The sequence below is a fragment of the Diplotaxodon limnothrissa genome, linkage group LG11 (genome assembly GCF_057381915.1).
Source record: "Diplotaxodon limnothrissa isolate DT_005_m linkage group LG11, D_limnothrissa_male_GT1.1, whole genome shotgun sequence".
Classification (NCBI taxonomy): domain Eukaryota; kingdom Metazoa; phylum Chordata; class Actinopteri; order Cichliformes; family Cichlidae; genus Diplotaxodon; species Diplotaxodon limnothrissa.
The window spans coordinates 26,846,422-26,869,090 of record NC_140606.1 but is presented as its reverse complement, the minus strand read 5'-3'; the positions used below and the strand labels follow the sequence as shown (position 1 = coordinate 26,869,090).

General features: G+C 42.7%; 1 protein-coding gene across 1 annotated transcript in view; it reads left to right on the top strand.

Annotated features, from left to right (window-relative positions):
- The window catches only part of grin2db (glutamate receptor, ionotropic, N-methyl D-aspartate 2D, b), a 35,535-nt gene that overhangs the window by 470 nt on the left and 12,396 nt on the right, over positions 1 to 22,669 (top strand). The window contains exons 2-11 of the mRNA XM_085365546.1: positions 120 to 326; positions 1,327 to 1,593; positions 4,694 to 5,022; positions 6,184 to 6,298; positions 15,651 to 15,856; positions 16,445 to 16,613; positions 17,980 to 18,133; positions 18,593 to 18,718; positions 21,211 to 21,440; positions 21,795 to 21,955. Of these exons, the coding sequence (XP_085221672.1) occupies positions 120 to 326; positions 1,327 to 1,593; positions 4,694 to 5,022; positions 6,184 to 6,298; positions 15,651 to 15,856; positions 16,445 to 16,613; positions 17,980 to 18,133; positions 18,593 to 18,718; positions 21,211 to 21,440; positions 21,795 to 21,955 (1,964 nt within the window). The remainder of the gene's footprint in view (positions 1 to 119; positions 327 to 1,326; positions 1,594 to 4,693; positions 5,023 to 6,183; positions 6,299 to 15,650; positions 15,857 to 16,444; positions 16,614 to 17,979; positions 18,134 to 18,592; positions 18,719 to 21,210; positions 21,441 to 21,794; positions 21,956 to 22,669) is intronic.

The window sequence follows — 22,669 nt, the reverse complement described above, 5'->3', positions numbered from 1 at the left end:
GGAGCCAGACATGCCATGAATACTACAGACACCTTCTTTGTGACTAAGGCAAAGTCAAGACACACTGACCCACTCTCTTTTTCTCTCTGTCTGTCTTCGTTCCTCCCTTCATCTTGCAGGTGAATGACAGTAGTCCTAAGACAGTACTGTCCCAGCTGTGTGAGCTGCTGGCGGCGCGGCCCCTGCAGGGTCTGGTTTATGAAGAGGAGAGGCCCCCTCGCACAGCTTGGGGACCTTTGGCCCCCATGCTGGAGTTTGTCTCTGCACAAACAGGACTGCCCATAGTGGCTGTAGGAGGGGGAGCGGGGCTGGGGAGGATGCCACAGGTAGGAGGAGGGAGGTTGTAATTGGGGTAGGTGAGGAGGTGTTTGCGACTTGAGTGTGTGTGAGATGAAGTTAGGAGAGAATTTAAAAAAAATATATATATATATATGTATGTATACAAGAGGCCAGTGTCCCAGATTGTGTAGCTGCAATTGTGAGAAAAAGCAGGTAAAACAATCTTAGTATGATGTGTCGCACACTGAAGCATCTCGGATTGACGGGATTTTTAATGGACTATAAAGGGAAAACTGCTATCCCCATAACAACAATGTCACAACTTTGCACATCCTGTTTGTGAAGAAAAGGTGCCAGGGAAGTGCCTGCGGGATGGAGGGCAAGCTGAAGGTCAGGGTCACTGATCTGCAGAAACTTTACAGTGTTTGATCTGTAAATGGCACCAACTGGGGCTATTGCTATGCCTGTGATGTTTTGGGGAGGGAAGCAGTGAGTAGACACGAGTGTGTATGTCAGTGAGTAAGGATGTGTCTGCAGACTGTACATTTTTTTTGAATTACATGATTGTGTATGCATCAGAGAAAACTAGTGCCAAATTTCATCACCAAACAAGGGGGGGAAGAAATAAAAAGCAGTGCATTTGTGCTTACAAATAACTGTTTTAACCATTTACTCTTGAGGAATTAAATTGTAGCACTTTGATGAACTTCCTTTGAAGCTGTACCCTCGCCTAATCCTCATTCCCTCCCACCTCCTGCACAGACTTTTTAGAAACACTCCCTTCTGGATGTCATAGGAGAATTCGTGCAACAATCCAAGCTGTTTTAGCCCTGCGGCGGAGCGATTGCTGCTGCTCTGTAACAACTACAAGCCCCGTGATGCCTCGATGTTGTGCATAAAGATGGAGCAGTCCAGGGCATTGTAGTTCTTTTTAGTGAAAATGTTGTTTGTTAGTTACTCATGCTAGTGCAGCTACAGTTTAGACACAGAGGGGGAATTTTAAAGTGAGATTTTTAACCACATCTGCCACTATCTTCCCCAAATTAGGAATCAGGTTCCGTCTTTCTCCAGTTCAGCTCCTCTACCGCACTCCAATTAGAAGTCATCTTTGAGGTGTTGGAGGAGTACGACTGGACCTCCTTTTCCGTGGTGTCCACGCGCCACCACGGCTACCGGGATTTCCTGTCTGTGGTGGAGGGCCTAACGGACGGCTCGTTCATCGGATGGGAGAAGAAGAGCGTGGTGATCCTGAACGTGACCGACGACCCTGGGGGGGCACGCACACGCAGGCTGCTGAAGGAGAACGAGGCGCAGGTGAGACAGGGGGGAGGGAGGAGGGAGAGGGGGAGGAAAGGGGAGGAAGTGCTGCAACTATCATTGGGGGCCCCCCTTTCTGACAGGTGGCTTCCCAGCTTTTTCCTTCCTTCTTCATCTCTCCCTCTGTCCCTTCACGTCTCTCTCTCCCCTCTCTCCTCTATCCCTCTGTTCTTCTCTTCCCCTCCCGTCTTGCCAAAGCATAAAGAGTTCATCGGTACAACGAAAAACCACGAGTCGGTCTGACTTTGCCGACTGGCTTTTGTGTGGCATTGTATGTTCTGTGGTGATGCGGAGCGCTGAAGAAATCCAGCACTTATCATACAGTTTTCACCCGTTTTCCTTTTAAGAAGCTTTAAGGTTAAAAAAGTTGCCAAATGTCTTATGTCGTGTTCTTTTTTTTTGGTGTTTTCGGCCTGTCATACTCGTTACTGTATGAATAGAAACTGGATTGTAAAAAAAAAAAGAAGATAAACAGGACTGTTCATCGTCTTAAAAAAACAATATTTAGCCGCACAGAATGAGTTTGTAATGAGCGATCAGTTAGTGCGCAGCTGCTTGTTGGAAGAAAATGACCGTAACCGATTTTCTTTTTTTCCTTTTTCTAATTCATAATTCATCCATTAACAAGCTGATGCTACACAATTGCTTCCCATTATGTAACTCTCACTCTCTTTATTTTGGCTTAAACTTAAACTGGCTTTAACTTAAAATATCCAAATATTACAAGAAAATCAATCAATTCTAAAGCTTATGCTTCAAATTTTCTTTGACTTATTAATCTCGACCAGGATGATTTGTGGTTTTGCTTTGTACTTCTGACACGTTTCATTCCTTTGTACTGTATGCTTGCCCCTTCTTACCTTCTTTCATACATCCACTTTCATCACACTGTCTTTCACTCACATTTTTTTATACCACCAACCTCTCTTAAGCCCCCTTTTAACCCCCATGATCCTCCTGTTCAGATTTGTTACTAATGTCCGTGTTCTTATGCCTACCCCACCTCCCCTTCAAAGCTCCCTTTCTCCCTCTCTGCCTCCCCTCCTGTGCTTCTTTGCCTGGAGACAAGCTCAGTCTCCTCTGCCGCTTTGCTTTTCACCCCCATCTCTGTATGGCTACCACTCATTCAGTCGCACATCCCTCCTGCTGCACGTCTTCCTGGCCACAGACTCTGCTTACCGTTGGCTCGGTTTAGTCTGGGTCTCAATGTCATCGCTAATGTCCCAGAATGGCTACTGCAGCTCTGCGTGTGTGTGTGTGCGCGTGTGCATTTGTGTCTGTAAGTGTGTGCATGTGTATTGGATTCCTTAGGCTCCACTCAGCTGGTGTCACTGTTAATCTAACATACCGCCTGCGGCGAGTTGCCTATACGGAGAGCTTGCTTTTTAACCTTGCTTTTCATGACAGCTCCCTTGTTTTAGCTTTTCTCTATTGCTAATAAATGCTCGTGATTGGCTAGTGATGTATGTGTTTGCATTGCGTGCTCTCTTCTCTCTCTCTCTCTCTCTCTCTTTCTCTGCGCTACATTTATGATAATGTCTTCCACATTGTAGATGGCCCCTTGCAGGTCTGGGTCAATTTCAGCTCGGCTCTCTCGCTGTCTTTCATTTGTCCCATTCCTCTTCCAGCTTCTGCTTTGTCAGTGTTTCTTCTGCTCCTTCTGTCTTCATCTCGCTCTTTTTGTCTGTTTTGTGTTTCTCATCCTCATTTCCTATCTTTAGATATTGTGTGTCTTTTTTTAACAGCTGATTTCATCCTTCCTTCTCAATTAAGTCTCCCAATCTCTGTCTTCCACCCTCTGTCTCCCTCCTCCTCCTCCTCCTCCTCTGTCACTCTCATTCCCTGCCTAATTCACTGGAGGTTTATTGGCATACGGGCAGGATTGTTTTGCCAAGCCATTACAGTTCAAAATTCAATGAAGGTGCAATTCTCAAAATGTGCTTTCAGTCTGTTTCCCTGACACCCCCTCCTATTGCATGAAAGAGTTGTCTTTCTCTTTTTTGCCCTTCAATTCTGCTTTGTCTCTTTTTTTCAAGCTGTAGTTTTATTTTTGGTTTCCTCATTTATTCTAAACACTTCACTTCTTTTTTGGTATTTGCCCTCACCTTCTTTCTCTGACTTCCTGCTTCCAGATGCTACTTCCTCTCTCCACTTCCTTCTCTCTCCAGTTTCCCAGTAACCCCTTAAAAACCCTGTCAATTTCAACCCTCCTTACCTCAGCATTTGCAGCAGGGCGCTCATCCCATGTTACTTCTGTCTAGCTTTAATATTTTTTTCTCTCTTTCTTCCCAGCCCCACTCAATCATCCAAACCCTTCTTTCACAAACATCTCTTATCTCTCCAGGCACTGATTTCACCAAAATATCATCCTTTGCTTTTCTTCTCTAACCCTCCTTCCCCCCTTTTTGATCTCCAAGGACTGACTATTCTCTGACTATCCTCCTCATCCGCTCACTTTGCCCTGGTTGTCTCCCGTTGTCTTTCTCTATCCTGTTTTTTAATAACATGTCAGAGCTTAACCTCTTCCCCCTTGTTTTCCCTCAGGTGTGTTTGGACTTTAACCGCCACCCCTCCTCCTCCTCCTCTTCTAGATCCCCACCTCTTCCTTGCCGCTTCTCTGCTCCACCGCTTAGAGTTGTTTGATTTTTTTTCCTTTCCTTGTTTTACTTCTGTTTTTATTAACCATAAATGTAACTTGTTTCATTAGGCCTAAGCTCATCAAGCACTGACCTTTACTGCTACGCACCTCTTAGCACACATCACATGCTGCCCTGCAGTCTTCCCTCTTTTTAGAGCGCCTGCATCCCTCTTGAAGTCTAACACCCGACTTCCATGCACCTTATCACATCAGCTTACAGCTATCACTCCTCTTACCTCATCCAGCATCCTTGTTATTTGCTGATATGGCCTTTTTATCAAACCTCCTCCCCTCCCATTCAGGTACACCTCTTCTCCGGCTCTATCTTTCTCCCCTTACTTCTCCCACCCTCTGTCTCTCTCCACGTCTCCCCTTTCCCCTCCTTATCTCACTAGTGTGTATGTGTGTGTGTGTCTCCCCTCGTCCCTGTTCCCTCCCTGCCTTCCTGCTGTCCTCCAGGTACGTTTGCTGTACTGCTCCCAGGAGGAGGCTGAGCTGGTTTTCCGAGCTGCCTGGGCCGCAGGTCAAGCCGGAGCCTCGCACATGTGGTTTGCTGTGGGACCAGCCCTCTCCGGTTTGGGCATGGAAAACCTGCCCCGGGCTTTATTTGCTGTACGGCCTCAGGGCTGGAGGGACGAGCCCCGCCGAAGGATCGCTCGCGGTGTGTCGGTGCTGACTCATGGGGCAGTGGCAATGCGAAAGGAATACGGAACCACGGGCGGGCCAAATTTTGTCACCAACTGCATGACGGATGCCAATCAGACCCAGAGGCTGCGAGGCAGGATGAGGTGAGAGAGATATCGGGGAAAGAGTGAAGCTCTAGAGAAATGAGGAGGGAAGGAGGAGAAATATTAGGTTGGAGGGTAAAACACAGCTGGCAAGCTCCAGACAAAATCTTTGAAATAGGAAGGAACAGAAATAGAGATGGAACATGGTTTAGTCTATGAAAGGAGGTCTGGTTCTTCGCCAGAATGAGCTGGAAGATATATGGGTGGAGCTGGTAAATTCAGTGTCAGAGAGCAGGCACAAAAGGGATATCTGAATTTGGAGCTGGCTATCATCCATGCAAAATAGATGTTGTTGGTGCGTGTAGTTGTGAGTTGGCGAAATTACCACAGCATCTGTAGCAAGCAGACCATGTCTCATGTATATTAATGAACTAGCTTTAATATATTCCTCGTAGGCTGTACAAACGCACAAGCAGCACACTCTTAACAGGTATCTCAGGTGGCTGTGGTTACCCCGGTTCATATATAACACCAGTCATTCTCACTCTATGTGCACATTGAACACAATATTGTATGGAGAGAGTACTCTAAGTAGTTTTCAAACATGAAATTGATTAGTTTATTTGCTGTAATTTTTTTGTAAATGATCCTCAGCACAAACGGTGAGGCAATTATTGGGAAATGATTAATGGATTCTCCTCTGTTTGTTTATAAATTATGTCTAGGAACAGAGCAGAAAGATGTTTTCGTTTCTATTTTTTTTGCACTGCTACCTGCTGTTCACTGTCTGCAACTACAAGCTGCTGTTCCATATGAAGCTTTCTGTCATGCATTACAGAAAAAAAAAAGAAAAGCTCTCATATTTTGTGTTTTGAAGCCAGCAAGATGACATAAGGAGACAATTAGAAAGCCTGTCCTGCGTGATTACCAGACAAACTATAGAGCCCGCAGCCGATGCCGAGAGCAGCAGTTGTTTGACTTCAAAGATCCTGACAATTCTGTGTGTCTGATCATTCGTCTGTACATTTGATTAACAGACAAGCCCTGACTGTCACCACAGAGGATCTGTGATTTAGTTTCAAGTGAGAGCAGGGCAGGCATTCTGTTGCATCAAACACAAGTGACGTTTCTTTTCTCCTCATATCTTTAAGATGAATGTTAATTCATTCGCTGATATTATGCGCTTTCTGTCCTCTCCCCTTCTGCCGCTCTTCAATGCAGATATTTCAGCAACATCACGCTTGGTGGTCGAGATTACTCTTTTAATAGTGACGGTTACCTGGCCAACCCCTTCCTGGACGTCATCTCGTGGACACCTGGACGTGGATGGGAAGATGTAAGGACATGACATAACTTCTTTGAATCTTTTATTTGCAGATTTATTGAGGTGTAAAAGGATAATTAGTTTTTTGTTGACAGTCTTGAGACTACAAGTAGGGAACAAAACAAAAGCTCTTAGCTGCTGACCCCCAGAGCAACCTTTTTTTGCTGATTTGAGCAAAATGAATAATATCTCTACAGTATGCGAGCAAGTAGAAGAGATTCATGTTCGAGTAATAGGCACATAAACTTGACAGTGAAGATATGCAGGTCACAAAGGTGCATGCTCATGTGAAGTTCAGGATTTCGCTGTTGGTGCCTCAGGAGAGAGAAGCTGGCTGCTGCTGCTGACCATCTGACTGCGCTTTGTGAATGTGCACACTTGCTGTACTCTGCCTGTTTGGTTAATGCTGCTTATTCAGTTCATTTCATGGTTACAGTGCATTCACGTAATACCACAAACAAGATTGCACACACACACACACACGCACGAACGGACACACTTATTACTCTGTAATGATCGGAGCATTGACAAACATCTAATCATCCTCAAGTTTGATGATTATAATTTTTTGAATTCACCTATTAAGCAAAACATGCACGCTCTCCAGCTTCTAAAATGAAATTTCCTGCTTTTTTATATATATATATCACTTTAAACTGAACATTTCTCATGTTTTTTTGTTTGGTTTTCTTTGGTTTGACCAATAAGCAACAATGGCCTCCCCCCATGACCACAGGGAGGCCATATTATTTGATAATTTTACTGAAATTGCTTCAAAAGGCACCAATAGAGCTCCAGTTTAGCGACTTGAATTAGCTGTTTTGAAGTTGTTGGAAAGGGGCATGGAAACATATCGCCATGGGAGTTTATGAGGATTGACTTGAGTGGCCGCTGGTGGCAAAGGTTTTATTCTTGGACTCTAAAGGAGCAGTGTTGCATGATTCATGTTTCAAAATAATCCCTATTTATCTTCAACATGGTCTGCAGTCCCACAGTTCATCCACTGTCTGAAACAAGCTGCTTTAGCTCCCTTTCCTTTAAGCCATCGTTCTGTTTGCCCCATAAAGAACAGACACTGATGAGCAACACCTCGTTCACTTGCTGGTGTGTCGGCTCGGGAAACAAACTGTAAACCTACCAAAAAATACCAATTCCATTCCACAAAAAACTGTAACTTTGCAAATCCGTTCCCAGCTGTTAGTTTATATTTGAGCATGAATCTAATGAAAATTAAGATTGGACTGCAGCAAAAACATTTCAGTATTTAATCATGAGCTCCTTTTTTGGAATAAATAAATGGACTCACCTGACACTTTATTAGTTACATCTTTCTGGTGCCAGGTGTGTTGGCTCTTGAACTGTTTTAATACTTTGTGGCATAGATTCATCAAAGTGCTGGAACCATTTCTCTGAGATTTTGCTTCATGTTATGATGATGTTGCTGCAGATTGGATGTGCATTCATGAGCTCACATTCCTATTGGATTGAGATCGTCATATTCAAGAATCTACTTTGGAGATTATTTAAGCTTTGGGACGTAGCTTGTTATCAGAAGATGGGCACACTGTGCTCCCCATGGTCAGCAACAATACTCAGGTAGGCTGTGGTGTTTAAATGATCCTCAGTTGGCGTCCAACCCTTGCCAAGAGAGTATCCCCTATATTCTCACACCACCAAAGGCCTGAACCATTGGTACAAGGCAGGATGGGTCCAATGCTTTCATGTTGTTTATGCCAAATTGTGACGCTACCACCCAAACGTGGCAATCAAAACTCATCAGAGCAGTCTTCTATTGTCTAATTTTGATGAGAATGTGTAAATTGTAGCGTCACTTTCCTGTTGTTAGCTGACAGGAGTGGTCTTCTGCTGCTGTAGCCCATCTGCTCCAAGGTTCAGTCTGTTGTATCTTCAGATGTGCTGTTCTGCATATTTTGGTTGTAGCAAGTAGGTACTTGAGTTACTGTTGCCTTCCTATTAGCCCGAAGCAGTTTGGCCATTCTCCTCTGACCTCTGGCATCAACGAGGTATTTTCACCCAGAGAACTGCTGCTCACTGGATATATTTTCTCTTTTTTTGGACTATTCTCTGTAAACCCTAGAGATGTTTGTGTGGGAAATCCCAGTAGATGAGCAGTTTCTGCTCACCAGCCTTTCTGGCACCAACAACCATGACACATTCAAAGTCACTCAAGTCACTTTTCTTCCTCATTCTGATGCTTAGTTTAAATTTCAGCAGGTCGTCTCGACCATGCCTACGTCCCTAAATGCACTGAGATGCTGTCATGTGATTGGCTGATTAGATATTTGCAGGAGTTGTTGAGCTAGTGTACCCTAATAAAGTGGATAGTGAGTGTATGTAGCTGATGACTGATGTTTCTATGTGTCTGCATACGATCATACTTGAGATTGAACATTTTTATACACGTAGTAACAGCTGCAATTATAGAATTATCAGAATTATAAGGTTCAGTAAAGCTACACTGAAATATTCCCATTGTTTTTACAGAAAGTATATTAACAGGCTATTCAGTATGATCATTAAGATCAACATTTCAGTGATATGTTAATTATATCTCGCCATTCTCACTCACTATTCCCCTAGATGAAACGCTTTGTCTTTTATCTTTAATGAAGCTAAAATCCAGCTGTATACTGAGCTTTGTGAACAAACAAAGCTCAGTATACAGTCTGTGCAACTTTTGTCTGTTGATGGCCTTAAAAAAAGAAACGACATCTTAAGTTAAATGTAAAGTATTCTAGCTGATGAATTATTATTTTTTATTTATTTATTTTTTTTGCTTAACCTCCAAAACTCATGAGTACTTCAGAGCGGTGAACAAACTTTTCAAGTTAGACTAGAACTGTGTGCCCGACAGGAGTGTAATTAAAATATCCTCAATCTTTAATGTCATCCAGGTCCTAGAGTAGAAGAAATTGACTGTTTAGAGCAATCCTAATAGTGTTTATATATGTGTAAATTTATATATGTATAAGAGAAAATAAGTAGAACTATAAGAGAATTTTATTCAAATGAAAATGCAGTTAAACATGTTTATTTACTTTATTCTTTGTCCATTCACAGAAATCGATTTCTTGATGTTGTTTAGACTAATAGTTGCTGATTTGTTTTTTTTTTTTTCTAAAATAAAGTGAAAATCAGACTTAAATAGTCCTGAAGGTTTCTGGGCTTCATCTGCATCTGATTGTAGCCTCACCATTGTTTTGTGTGCACATCTACCGAGCACCTGTACGCCTGGCGTGTCATGCATATTCTATAAAACAGCATTTGTTCAGGAATCCTTAATACGAAGCCTTGTCACCTGTTGGGGATGTTTTCCCTTTAATGCGCTGGGATTTTCCCCTCGTCAGTGTCAGAGGAGAGAGAGCGAGGCTCATTTTCACACACACACACACCTGCCTTTCTTTCCCACACTGCACATGCATAAAGACACAAAAATCTCAGAACATTAATTCTGCGACTGGATTCAATTCTGCACAAATACAAACAGCAATGCACCAACATACGCTTACACACAACCACAAATACACACATTGGTGGTTCTCAGCCTCCTGCTGGTTTTAACAGCCCACCAGAGTCCAGTCTCAGCATGTCGTAACATGCTGACTCCTGCCATATCCCTCAAATCCCTTTCAATTAGAAGCTCCTGCGCTGGTCCTTCGACTCTGTGCAAACGCAGGGTGCGAAACTCGCCCACATACACACATGCTTAGAGCTCACATGCAGACATCTACATATGTGCACACAAATGAGAGAGCATAGAGTATGCCTACACCCTTCTTGCACAATCCTTATTACACACACACACACACCCTCAATAAGGATAAGACGCCTGCATCTGCCTATTATGCACATCCACGCTGTTGGCTCTCCCTGAATATTTAATGTTCTCTTTACAATGACTGCACCATTACCTAGAGCATGGGAGCACCCAGCTTAGTACGCTGAAACACTGCAGACTAGTACTGAAGGTTGTCCAGCTTTTGCGCGGCTCGTTTCACATATGAGAAAAGCACAGAGAGACAGATTACTAGAATGAACCTTTATTAATGACAATCAGAACTGCTAAAGAAGAAGGTTTGAGTTTAAAGTGGCTCCCAGTTCCCGAACTTATGAATATATTCAGCAATTTTCATTTTTTACGTTTTTTGGCTGGTCTTTTTCGGACATTTGCGCTTTTGCCTTTTGGGGATGTTTCTTGTAGAAAGTAATGTGTTCTCCCATAAGCTTTGTCTGTTTTCTCTGCGTTTCCTGAGTGTGTTTTGATTGAATGTCTGCTGTGGAGCCTTGGTCGAAGTGCTGTCGAAATACAGTCATTGTTGTCACCGCCTCCTCTTCTCTGCCAGTGCTCGCATTATACAGACAGGAAGGTGGCACAAAGCTGTCAAACTTTACAGTACTGGCCTGCTAAAGCACTCACATTTTCATTTCTTATCTTTTTTTATGTGTGTGTGTGTGTGTGTGTGTGTGTGTGTGTGCGCGCACGTGTGTGTGTGTGTGTGTGTGTGTGTGTGTGTGTGTGTGTGTGTGCGCGCGTGTGTGTATGTGTGTGCATTTAACGGCATATCTTCTTGTTTGTGCATGTGTTTACAGTTTCCATGTGCACTTTCTATTATGTTGTGTCTTTTTCACTTGTCACGACACTGTGATGTGACTTTTATTGGGTGATCACGCCGAGAATTGTCAAGAGAGGCCGGTAGAGGAAGTTTCACAAATAAACTCACTGTTCCTGGGTGTGGTTCATCCTTGTGCTGCTTAAGAAGTGTGAATATCCCAGGCACCCAGGCAGAGGCATCCAGTCCATCCCGGCTGCATTGCTATAAATAATGCTAAGAGAAGGAGACAACGATGATACTAGTGAAAAGATGCTTGATAGACATTTTCAGGTCGATAGAGGACAGAACAATCTGGTCTCATAGCTTCATGTAAGATTATCAAAACAAAAATAAAATGTTAGGGCCAGTTTTTTTTTAAATTAAAAAAAGTCAAATGAAAGCATAACTTTGGCTCCAGGCTGTTAAATGTCCAAAATGTCTATGGATTTAAGCTCAGCACAGTTAGCCCCATCTCAGTAAAGCCCTCCTTCTATTTGAAACTTAATGGCACCTCTGATTGAAGTCAAGTTTTTAACCTTGTTCATATGGTGTTTTATTTAGTCATTCATTTATTTTTGGTAGTCGGATCATGAGTAAAATAAATAAATAAAAAATCCAGTCAGAGTTGAGGCTGGACATGCAACAAACCGATCGAAACCAGTCCTGTGAACTTGCTGCATCTGGCTAATTTATCAGAGCAAAGTTTGTATAACATCAGAAAGACACTATATTAACTGATAAATGACATCGTGAAGGGTGATACTGTTTAAGGGCATGTGTGAGTCTTCTGCTCACCACAAGTGTCTCACCTGTCCTCCTCCTATGCTCTGCTTTACAAACAGACAACAGACACACAAGGAATGTAGCAGAGAAAAGACAGGTGAAGTAAGGATAACGTTACTTAAGTCGTCAACAAGCTTCCCAAGAAGAGTTAATCCATCAAAATGCTTTATTTGTGATTGCAAACTTGTTTAGTTTTAACACTAAGCCTTAGCATCATGTAGTGTACTCCTGGAACTGGATGCAAACCTTGGTTTTGTCTTTCCTCTGAAACACAGAAACAACATGTGCTTTGGACATCCTGATTTATAAATTAAGCACATTTTACTCTACTAAACAACTCTAACAAAAAATGGACTTTGGCTGTGTAAACCACGATGTATTTAATAAGAGAATTTGTAAGGCAGATGCAGAGGGTGAGTGGAGAGGGTCTGCAGGCAGTTAGCTGAGGAATGATGTTAATTAAATAAGTTAAAAGCACAGAGTTGCATCTAAGGCATTTTAAGACATGAAGGCTTTATTTTCAGGGGGGAAATGAAATTTGTCATTTTAATGAACAGAGGTGAGTTTTGGCAGATTTAATCAATGCCAGGAGATGGATTTTAATTGGTTCATTCTACTCAGAACCATTACCATGAATAATGTTCTTATTTAGTTTAATGTCTGATTTGACAAACATATGTGAGTAACAGCTGCACCCTTTGCACAACCACAGATTGGCCACATGACAGTGAATATTAAAGGCTCGGTTTTCTAAAACAGAGTGAGTAAGCGCAGCATCCAAGTTATTAACAGTAAATATGATTACAGCCTTTCACAAAGTAAGATTCAGTTTTTATTGAGACTGTCAAACAGATCTTCATTGTAGCTGCAATCATCTGGTGCCACTATTTTGTGTGGTTGCTGCATTGGATTGTTTTTTCTGTCTTTTTTTTCTATTTATGTAATACAAGGATTTCAGAAAACATCCAAGCCAACAAAAACTACAGATATAAGTGTATTTAATAAACATGTCTCTGTTGAAGGGCTTTCTGAGATCGTTTTTATGCTCTGCCCTTTGGTTGTGATAGGTACTCTATTACTTCATACAAGCATACATACAGTTAGGTCCATAATTTGTTGGACAGAGATAACTTCTGCAAACCACAGCAGTGGATCCAGCCATCGATATGTGATGGAAGTGGAGACTTTGAGCTTTAATTCAAGGGGTTTTTGTGAAGAACACTGGGCAGAGTGGACCCAATCGCAGGACTTAGAGTGGTGAACTCGAGTGCATTTATTAACAGTGAAATAACTGTGATACATACAGATAGTGATCAGCAAGTTCTCTATAGAACTTGGCTGCCAGCATGCAGTTGAGTCCTATAGAGTCTTGCTAATGACCTACTAATTTTATTCAGGTGTGTTGCAGCAGGGACACGTTTAAAAGTTTCAGGACACCAGCCCTCGAGGACTGGAGTTTGACACCCCTGATATAGAGGCTTCTGAGGACAACGCTGGGAGAGCGTTGCCCATAGTGAGACTCTGAAGCGAATGTTTGAAAGAGACATTCTGGTTTTTATTCCAGTCTATGTTTGGGTTATGGCATCTCGACCAGGTGTGACTAACTTCGAGAGGAGTGAGAGGGGCCTCAAGAAGACAGACAAAGTTGTTTTGAGTTGTTGCCAGAGAGAATGAGAGGATGATTTAAGATGATTTCTGCTGGAAACATGAGCCTGAACATGAGGTAGGGTTGAGCCATTTCACTGCTCGCTCGCCAGTATCCCTACTACTACTTGCGAGCGTGGTCTTTTGGGCACACAGGACAGGCATAAATGAAATGTCCTTTCACTCCAAAATAAAGGCACTCGCCAGCTGAGAGCTGTTCTGCGAGGGAGAGTCGGCCTGTGCAAGTTGCACGGGTTGTTCCTCATTGTTTTCACTAACACTCCATTCCTGGCAGCAGGTGCGTTCAGCCAGAGGCAAACCGCAATGAGTCCCGTCCATGAACACAGACACAGAAACTCAAGCACGAGGAGAAACAGGAGGACTGAGGGGGACAGTTTTACAAACATTTTGCATTAATTTTTTAGCAGTTACAGCCATTTTTATATAAAATGAATTGTTGACTGTTTTTAATACTTGGGGAAAAAACCCAGTAGATTCTCAACATTTTTATCAAAACTCTATAGTAAGTGTTCACATAAAATTATATTTGTAGTACCACCTGTGCCTTTAGACACTTTTATAATGAACTAGTCTCTTTCAATAGTAGTTCTCACAAACTACTGAATGTAAAGGCGCCATCTTGTTAAAACACAGCTAGAGTTCAGCTTCTTGCTTTTTTTTTTACAAACCTCTCTACCACATGTGCTCAACTGTTGACCTGCAGAAGAAGAACGCCACCTACGTTACTGTTACTGTGCCGCGTGCATAATTGTGAGCATTTATTTTAGTCTGGAGGTAAATATTATAAACTTCAGATAGCGTATTATTTCTTTCTTTTAAAAAAATTATTTTTTAAATGGCATATTATTTCTAAGCCCCTCAGCCAATACTTATTTTTGACCAACATTTCAGTATGATTTTTTGTTGTGTTTGTGTTTGTTTTTTAAATATTAAGGTGCTCTAAAAACCACTGCTGAGAAAAGACATGCAGAAACTATTTTACTGTGAATTAGTCTGTGTGTGGAAATGTGACCATTTGGTCCTAAAACACTGCAGTCCGCTCTGCTCACTGTTAAAAACAATGTGGCTGTGTGTGTGTACCAATATATGCACCTCAATGTGCGTAACTTGTACTGGGATTCTTCCTCTGTGATCAAGTTACCAGTATGATTGAGGACGACAAATATATGGGACTGGGATCTAATAATAATTTGCAGTTAATTATGCCTCAATGAATAGTCCCAATTTTTTGCCCTCTAAAAGAGAACAACAAATACATGGACAGCCACAAAAACATCTCTGTTCAGTTGGAAAATCAACACTGCCCCCCTTTAGTAAATACCAGCAGCAGCTTTTTAAACAGCTGTAGCGCAGACCATTATTAAATCTCGTCTTAAACTGCATAAACAGTATTTTCTGAATGAGAAGTCCTTTCCATGCCCCTCCTCAAGCCAGCTAGACATCAGAGAGATATCTCGGGAAAGTCCAGGAAAGAAGCAAAGCAGACCAATAACTGGAAGTTAATAACAATTCATGATCTGACAGGAATGAAACTCGGTCGTGAATTTCAGAGAAAGGTACAGCCACAGTGTTCAGTCAGACACTGAAAACTTCACAGTGCTACTGGGAAACGTCCACAGGTGCATAAAACACAGCCTAACAGAAATACTCTGAATTTCTAATGCAGATTATATGCACATGGACACACATAAATTTATAAAGTAAATGGGAAAGAGAGTGAGTCTAACAAAGTTCTCTGAAATATTTTGTTACTTGTTAAGGTTAATTCAACCCTCCTGGCCAATCAGAATCCAGACTTAATTTGAGATAACTCATGAATGAACTGGAATACTGCCATCTTACACCTCTTGCTTCTCTGCCAAGGTCACACATTTTTATCAGCCTTTCAACCAGATGCCCAGATACAAGATTAAAATCAGCCCTTGCTTCCAACTTTCTTGCAGATCGGTGAAAAAGACAACCCCAGAAATGGGCCTGAAAAAAGCCTTAAAGATAGCAGCGGTTTGAGCCAAATTATCTTCTGAGATTAGTGAACATTCTGTTTCCAAAAATGGTTACACAAACTGATTCTGTTACACATTTGGAAAACGCTCGTTTGAATTACTTGAAACATTAATCCAAGTTAATTTAGCTATTACTTTCTAACAAGTCTTGAGACAATGTGAATATGACCTGTCTAAGTTTTTTCTAATGCTTTTTAATCTATATGGGAAAGATTACGTGCTTATTTATCATTACAACTAAAGGTCTTTTGCACTAGAGTACTGCACTTCCTCTAATGTTTCTCTTGTCTGTTCCCCTAGGTAGGCTGGTGGGAGAATGGCGTGCTGAGGTTACGGTACCCAGCCTGGTCCCGCTACGGGCCATTCCTTAAACCACCCGATGATGCCCAGCACCTGCGTGTTGTCACACTGGAAGAAAGGCCATTTGTCATTGTAGAGCTTGCAGACCCTGCATCTGGAACCTGCATCCGTGACTCAGTTCCCTGCAGACGACCCCTTAATGCCAGGTTTGAAAGCCTTGAAAGGAAGAGGGAGAAATGTAAAAGAAATAACTCACGTATTTTATTATGTATGTGATGTGATTATCTTTTCCATACCTTATTTTTGGACACTTTCATTTCAAAGATGGTGGTACTTTGGGAAAAGAAATAACGGAGGGTAATCTAATTGAAAGGAGTACTAGAGACTGCTTTATTTACTAGTGTTTGGAATGGAGTTCCTAAGCTCTCATGATGCCATCCAATTGAGGTGACATCAGTCACCTATCAAAACTGTGGTCTCTTCACTCCCTGGCCGTAATCAATAACAGACTGCTCTCCAGAGGATCAGTGGAATGACTCAGGGGTCTGGAATCAGATATGACCACAGTGGAGCTTTATGGTTCATCAGCTTCTGAAGGGATGACAGCACCTATCCTGCACAGGTCGATCAAACCTGTCAACAAGTGCTTGGCCACAGTACTCCGTTTTTGTGACCATATCCAACTGTCTTCCTTTCCTTTCCTTACCTTTCCTTAAAGATTTTCACCTTTAAAGTTTTACTATGATTATTTTTTGCTATTATCTTTTACTCTCTATGCTGTGTCTTTTTCATAGTGCCATCCATGAGGGTGTGGCTCCAATGAAGCAGTGCTGCAAGGGTTTCTGCATTGACATCCTCAAGAGATTGGCCAAAATAGTCGGCTTCACCTACGATCTTTACTTAGTGACCAATGGGAAACATGGGAAGAAAATTGATGGGGTTTGGAACGGCATGATTGGAGAGGCAAGTCTTTGTGAGTGTGTGTGTCTGTAAGCCCGTGGAAGCTCCCGGTTCTGCCTGTCTGCCTTTGTGAGCAATGTGTTCTCAATGTCGCTCCCGTATCACTTGTGCATGTGTGAAAAGGGTGTATGTGTGTGTGTGTGTGTGCCTCTGCATATTTGAGTTGCATTTTCGGTCAAGTAGTAGCATTCCTCAGTGTGTGGTCTCGCGTCCTGGGTGACCAGTTAAACGCTAAGTGTCACATCAATCGCTGTGAGAGTTATGGCCACTTAACCACTGCTAGCAATCAGACAGCTGTCATTTATTACACACTGCAGCAGGCGTGCACACACACACACACACACACAAAACAGAACGCATACTGTATTAGAGAGAAAATAACTCACGGTTAAACAAATTAGAAGGACAAGCATAATGTGTAACACATGCAGTGAGCTCACTCTCCTACAAACGCGTCCCGACAGTGTGTTATCTGCAGAGACACATCCTTAGTCACAAACGCGCACACACAAACACACACTCTGTCAGATACCCCCTAGCTGGTAGTCCTTGATATTTTCGTGGTAATATAGTTCATCATCCACCATCAAGTAAAGATACAGAGATGCTGGCAAGAAAATGAAAAAAAAAAAAAAAGAAGCATGCACAGACAGACAGAAAAGCATGCACACATCCTCACACACCAGCCGAGATCGATACGGGAGCTGCTGTTTCATTGAAGCGCCCTGCTGTTTCTATCTTTGTCCCAGAGGGAACTTGCCAAACGCCAGTTGTCACAGGTTCCAAAACAGTTCCACTGCGCTCTCCTGCTCTATCATTTATAACTTGAGCCCGTCTGTCGAATCTATTTTTTACATGCAAAAGGGCAAGCGAATTTTGTTTTCTCAAACTAATGTCTGTCTTTTGATCAGATGTTCCAAAGCCGGCCATTCTTTGATCAGGTAATCCAGAGACTTGGCAAAGTTGAGAGGAGGGTGCTTTGCTTTCCACTTCGCTTCATTTTTCTGCTGATTTGCTCTGAAGAGCGAATGTGCCATGTCTAATGTAGATTAACATTTCACTCATACAATCAGCGGACACAGCGGTTTTCAGGTTTTTGCTAGATGGTGGCAGGGTTGAGAAGCGTCCTAACTCATTTTGTATGCTAAAGGGATGCTGAAGAGACACGTGTTCAGTATTTGTACAAGACCGAGTTTCTCATGCAGGCAAGTTTAATGATGTACAAAGGGTCAAGGTGTGACTTGTCAGCACCTTACCTGAAAACCTTCTGGACCGAAAAGGATGGGCTTTGTCTAGCTGTAACAGGTACACGATTTACTCATAATTACAGCCGATTTATTTCTTAGCGGTGCTGTTTGTCCCCCTTTAGGTGGTGTACAAGCGGGCGGATATGGCCATTGGCTCGCTGACTATCAATGAGGAGAGGTCAGAAGTTGTGGATTTCTCCGTGCCCTTTGTGGAGACGGGGATCAGTGTCATGGTCTCCCGTAGCAATGGGACTGTATCGCCATCAGCTTTCTTAGGTAAGAGGCTGTGTTTGTGGGCGGCGTGTAGCTGATGTACAGAATCTAATCTAATTGTGGAGCGCTGAGTTTGCATAACACGCCCCAGCCTTTGGTTGCTAGTTCTTTACATCAAGATTAGCCATTAGTTTTTCTTAGGTTCACGTCTTCTTAACTTTTACTTTCACTCCGTCAGCAGACTCCAGGCTCCAGCGGGAGAATAGTGTTATGGGCCTATAGACTGCATTGAGATGATTGTAAAAAAAAAAAAAAAAAAGAAGAAGAAAGAGAAGAGAGTGTGTTTATGGGCTTTTGGAGAATATATTTGCTCCAGTGGTTTTTATTTCTCTGCATATATAGTCTCCATTATGGGCTAGATTTATGAAACATTCTTGTTTCTTATACTGATAATGACAGTTACAGTAATTTAATAATGCAATAAGAGTACAAAAAAGTGCATGTTTTTGTTTTTTTCCACAGAGCCCTACAGTCCAGCGGTGTGGGTGATGATGTTTGTCATGTGCCTGACCGTCGTGGCTGTGACTGTCTTTATTTTTGAGTTCTTCAGCCCCGTAGGCTACAACCGCAGTCTCCAGACCGGCAAGAGTGAGTGATGAGTCCAAGCTGTCTGTGTTTAATGCATCTCTGTGAAGTCCATCACTGTTGCCAAATAAGATAAGATAAGATAAGATAAGTCTTTATTGTCATTGCACAGTCATACATAGTACAGTAGTACAATGAAATTGGAAAAACTGTCCTACGTCGGCACTACATATAACACAACACGACACGATATGACACATCACAACGTAACAAACAACACAACACAGTATATTAACTTAGTATAAAAAAGAAGAATAAGTGTATGTGTATTGCACACTGTTATTATTGCACATTAATTATTATTGCACCTTGTTATAAATATAAATATTATTGTTATCGTTTTAAACATTGTTACCTCCCCCTAAAAAGTCCAGGGAGGTATCCAGTCAGGTCAGCTATTTACATTGATCAGGGCTATTGCCCTGTTGTAAAAGCTGTCCTTGAGTCTATTTGTTCGGGACCTCAGCAGCCTGAACCTCCTGCTAGACGGCAGCAGCTTAAACACCCGGTGTCCTGGGTGTGTGCAGTCCCGTAGGATGCTGCGTGCCCTCTTGAGACAGCGAGTGCTGTACAGGTCCTTCAGGGAGGGAAGAGGATGTCCAATGATTTTTTGGGCCATGTTGATGACCCTCTGGAGTGCCTTTCTGTGTGCTGTGGTGCAGCTGGAGAACCACACACCGATGCAATATGTCAGCACACTTTCAATGGAGCAGCGGTAGAAGACGGTCAGCAGCTCCTTCTTCAGGTCCATTTTTCTGAGGATTCTCAGAAAGTGGAGACGCTGTTGGGCCTTCTTTAAGACCGCAGAGGTGTTAGAGCTCCATTGGAGGTCTGTGTCTATGTGCACACCCAGAAACTTGAAACTGGAGACCCTTTCCACGCACTCCCCGTTGATGCTGACAGGCTGCAGCTCGGACTTCCTCCTTCTGAAGTCAACTACCAGTTCTTTTGTTTTGGTGGTATTGAGGTCCAGGTTGTTGTCTGCACACCAATCTGACAGCCTCTGAACTTCAGCTCTGTATGCAGTCTCATCTCCCCCTGAGATGAGCCCCACCACAGTGGTATCATCTGCAAACTTGATGACTGTGTTGTCTGGGTGGGAACTAACACAGTCATGTGTGTACAGAGTGTACAGTAGGGGACTCAGTACACAGCCTTGTGGAGAGCCGGTGTTGAGGCTGAGGGCTGAGGAAAGATGAGGCCCCACTCTAACTCTCTGTACACGGTCTGAGAGGAAGTCTCTGATCCAGCGGCAGGTGGTGGAAGGAAGTCCAATTTCCAGCAGTTTATCTATTAGTCTGTCCGGGAGTATCGTATTGAAAGCAGAGCTAAAGTCAACAAAGAGCAGCCTGGCGTAACGGCCCTGCACTTCCAGGTGAGAGATGGTGGTGTGGAGCGTTGTAGCAATGGCATCTTCAGTTGATCTGTTAGCTCTGTATGCAAACTGGAGCGGGTCGAGTGTGGGTGGCAGGCAGGACATGATGTGACGTCGGACCAGTTTCTCAAAGCACTTCATTATAACAGGTGTTAGAGCAACTGGTCGGTAGTCGTTGAGGCTGCTAATGTTAGTACGCTTTGGCAGTGGGACAATTGTGGCTGACTTTAGGCACGGCGGGATGCAGGACTGGGACAGTGAAGTGTTGAAGATGGATCAAAATGAAATGGATCAAAATGGATCAAAAGAAGAAACATTAAACACACTCCTGGAAAACTGGTTCAAAAAAAAAAAAAAAATCTTAGTCACAATGATCTTATGAAAGCATCTGATTGTTTTTTTTGTTTTTCGCTGTCTCGTTAGTTAGCTGTTGCATTAGATGGGGAAAAAATCGATGTGTATTTTGAATCAGCTGCCATGAATCTTTAGCTGTCAGTGTAGCAAAGAGGAAATTATACCTACAGTATACTGAACTCCTTCCAAGTATTCTCAATACCGAAGAAGCCATTTATTATTCAGCAGCATAGTTTGTACCCCTGTGATATTCAGTATGCCTGATGCCTTGGTCCAATACCCAGCCTGGCTCGCCTCTTTTACTGCATGATTGCTGTGTTCTACATAAATTTACTCCTCTGTCATCCTCCCATATATCCCTCTTATTCACTCTCGCCTCTCTTCTTCCTGCCTCCTTTATTCCCGCTGTGTAAAGGCAGGAGTGTTTGAGTCCTTTTGAATAGTGTTTTTGCACCAGGTGGTTTGTTTGATCGTGTAGCAGATGAATTGATATCTGCCATCTACGTAACGTATAGGCGCCACCTTATGAGGTTTGTTGTCAAAAGAAAATCTGCAAGGTTTCCTTTTTCATATGCTCCGAGGCTGTTTTTCATTCAGACGCGTTTAATCTGAGTCAGCCACGTCATTTACAGATGCCTGTGAATACACTTGTGCTGAGTACTGGCTGGATCACTTCCTAGAAGTAAATATAGTGTTACAACTGCTCTTTTTAAACTGAAAGATCTTCTTTTTAATTTCTTCTTTTCTTCCTTATCTTTCTGGACAGAGGCTGGAGGGTCTACTTTCACTATAGGAAAGTCTGTCTGGCTTTTGTGGGCCATTGTCTTTAACAACTCTGTGCCAGTGGAGAACCCAAGAGGAACCACAAGCAAGATCATGGTGCTGATTTGGGCCTTCTTTGCTGTCATTTTTCTGGCCTCCTACACTGCTAACCTGGCTGCCTTCATGATCCAGGAGGAGTACATTGACACAGTGTCAGGCCTCTCGGACAAGAAGGTACTTCATGGCTTGAATACTGATTAAGCAGAAAAAGCAGAAGGAGAATTAAAGTATTAGAGTGAGCTAAATCCCATGCATTTGAATGTTAAATTGATTAAAGCACAGGAATTTAGAAATGAATAAAATCTCATTTAACAGAACTCAATTACCACAGTTCTCGAATACTTAAAAGACAGTCCTAAATACTAATTTAAGTCCACAGACTGCTCTCTTTTCAAAGATTTGACTGTGCATGGAGTGTTGTAAGTTAGTCTGGAGAGTGGACAGAAATAGGTCAGACAGATTGGTGCACAGCCTGGTGTGTCTCATGCCCCTTCCGTCTCCCTCCCTCGTCTCCCTTTGCTCTGCTAGTTTCAGCATCCCGAGGAGCAGTACCCACCTCTGAAGTTTGGCACGGTGCCCAACGGTAGCACAGAAAAAAACATCCGCTCCAACTACCCAGACATGCACCAGTACATGGGAAAATACAACCAGAAAGGAGTGGAGGATGCCATACTGAACCTCAAAACCGGGTCTGTCTGCCATGAACCTTTACCTTTGTCTTACTCCACTCCTCTCTCACTCCTTCATCCATCCGTAACTGCCTATCTAAATAGAGTAGCAGGGACTTTGGGTAAAAGGAGGTGCGCAGCCTGTCCATCACAGGGTTAACGTGGAACGACACATCCACACCTGCAGCCAATTAAAAATCACTCACATGCTTGTCTTTGGGCTGTAAAAGGAAACCAGAGTACCTTAAGAAAACCCGCACATGTGCAGATACCCCACTCAACAAGCAGACTGGAACCCAGAGCCTTCGTTTTGTGAAGTGACATCCACTGGGCCAACATGCCACCTGGTTTGCACATGCGCTCATTTTTGTAAAATGTCCTCAAATTTAACATAAAATCATTTGCCTAAGACTTTAAGGGGACAACAGATAAATCAATATATATTATTACATATCAAAGCAAGTATACAGTGCTCTGAAAAAGGTTTTGCCCGCTTTTTTCTTTTTGTATATTTGTCACACTACATATTTGAGATCATCAGACAAAGTTTAATATGGGCAAAGACAACCCGAGTCGATGCAAAATTCAGTTTTTGAATAAAGATTTAATTTCTTAAGTGATTTTTCAGCCTACCTCATTTTGTCAGAGAGGCTGAACTTAAAGGATTTCTTGATTCAACAGGTCTAGCAGTTATCAGGCCTGGGTGAAATCCAATCCAGCTTTCTAAATATGTGG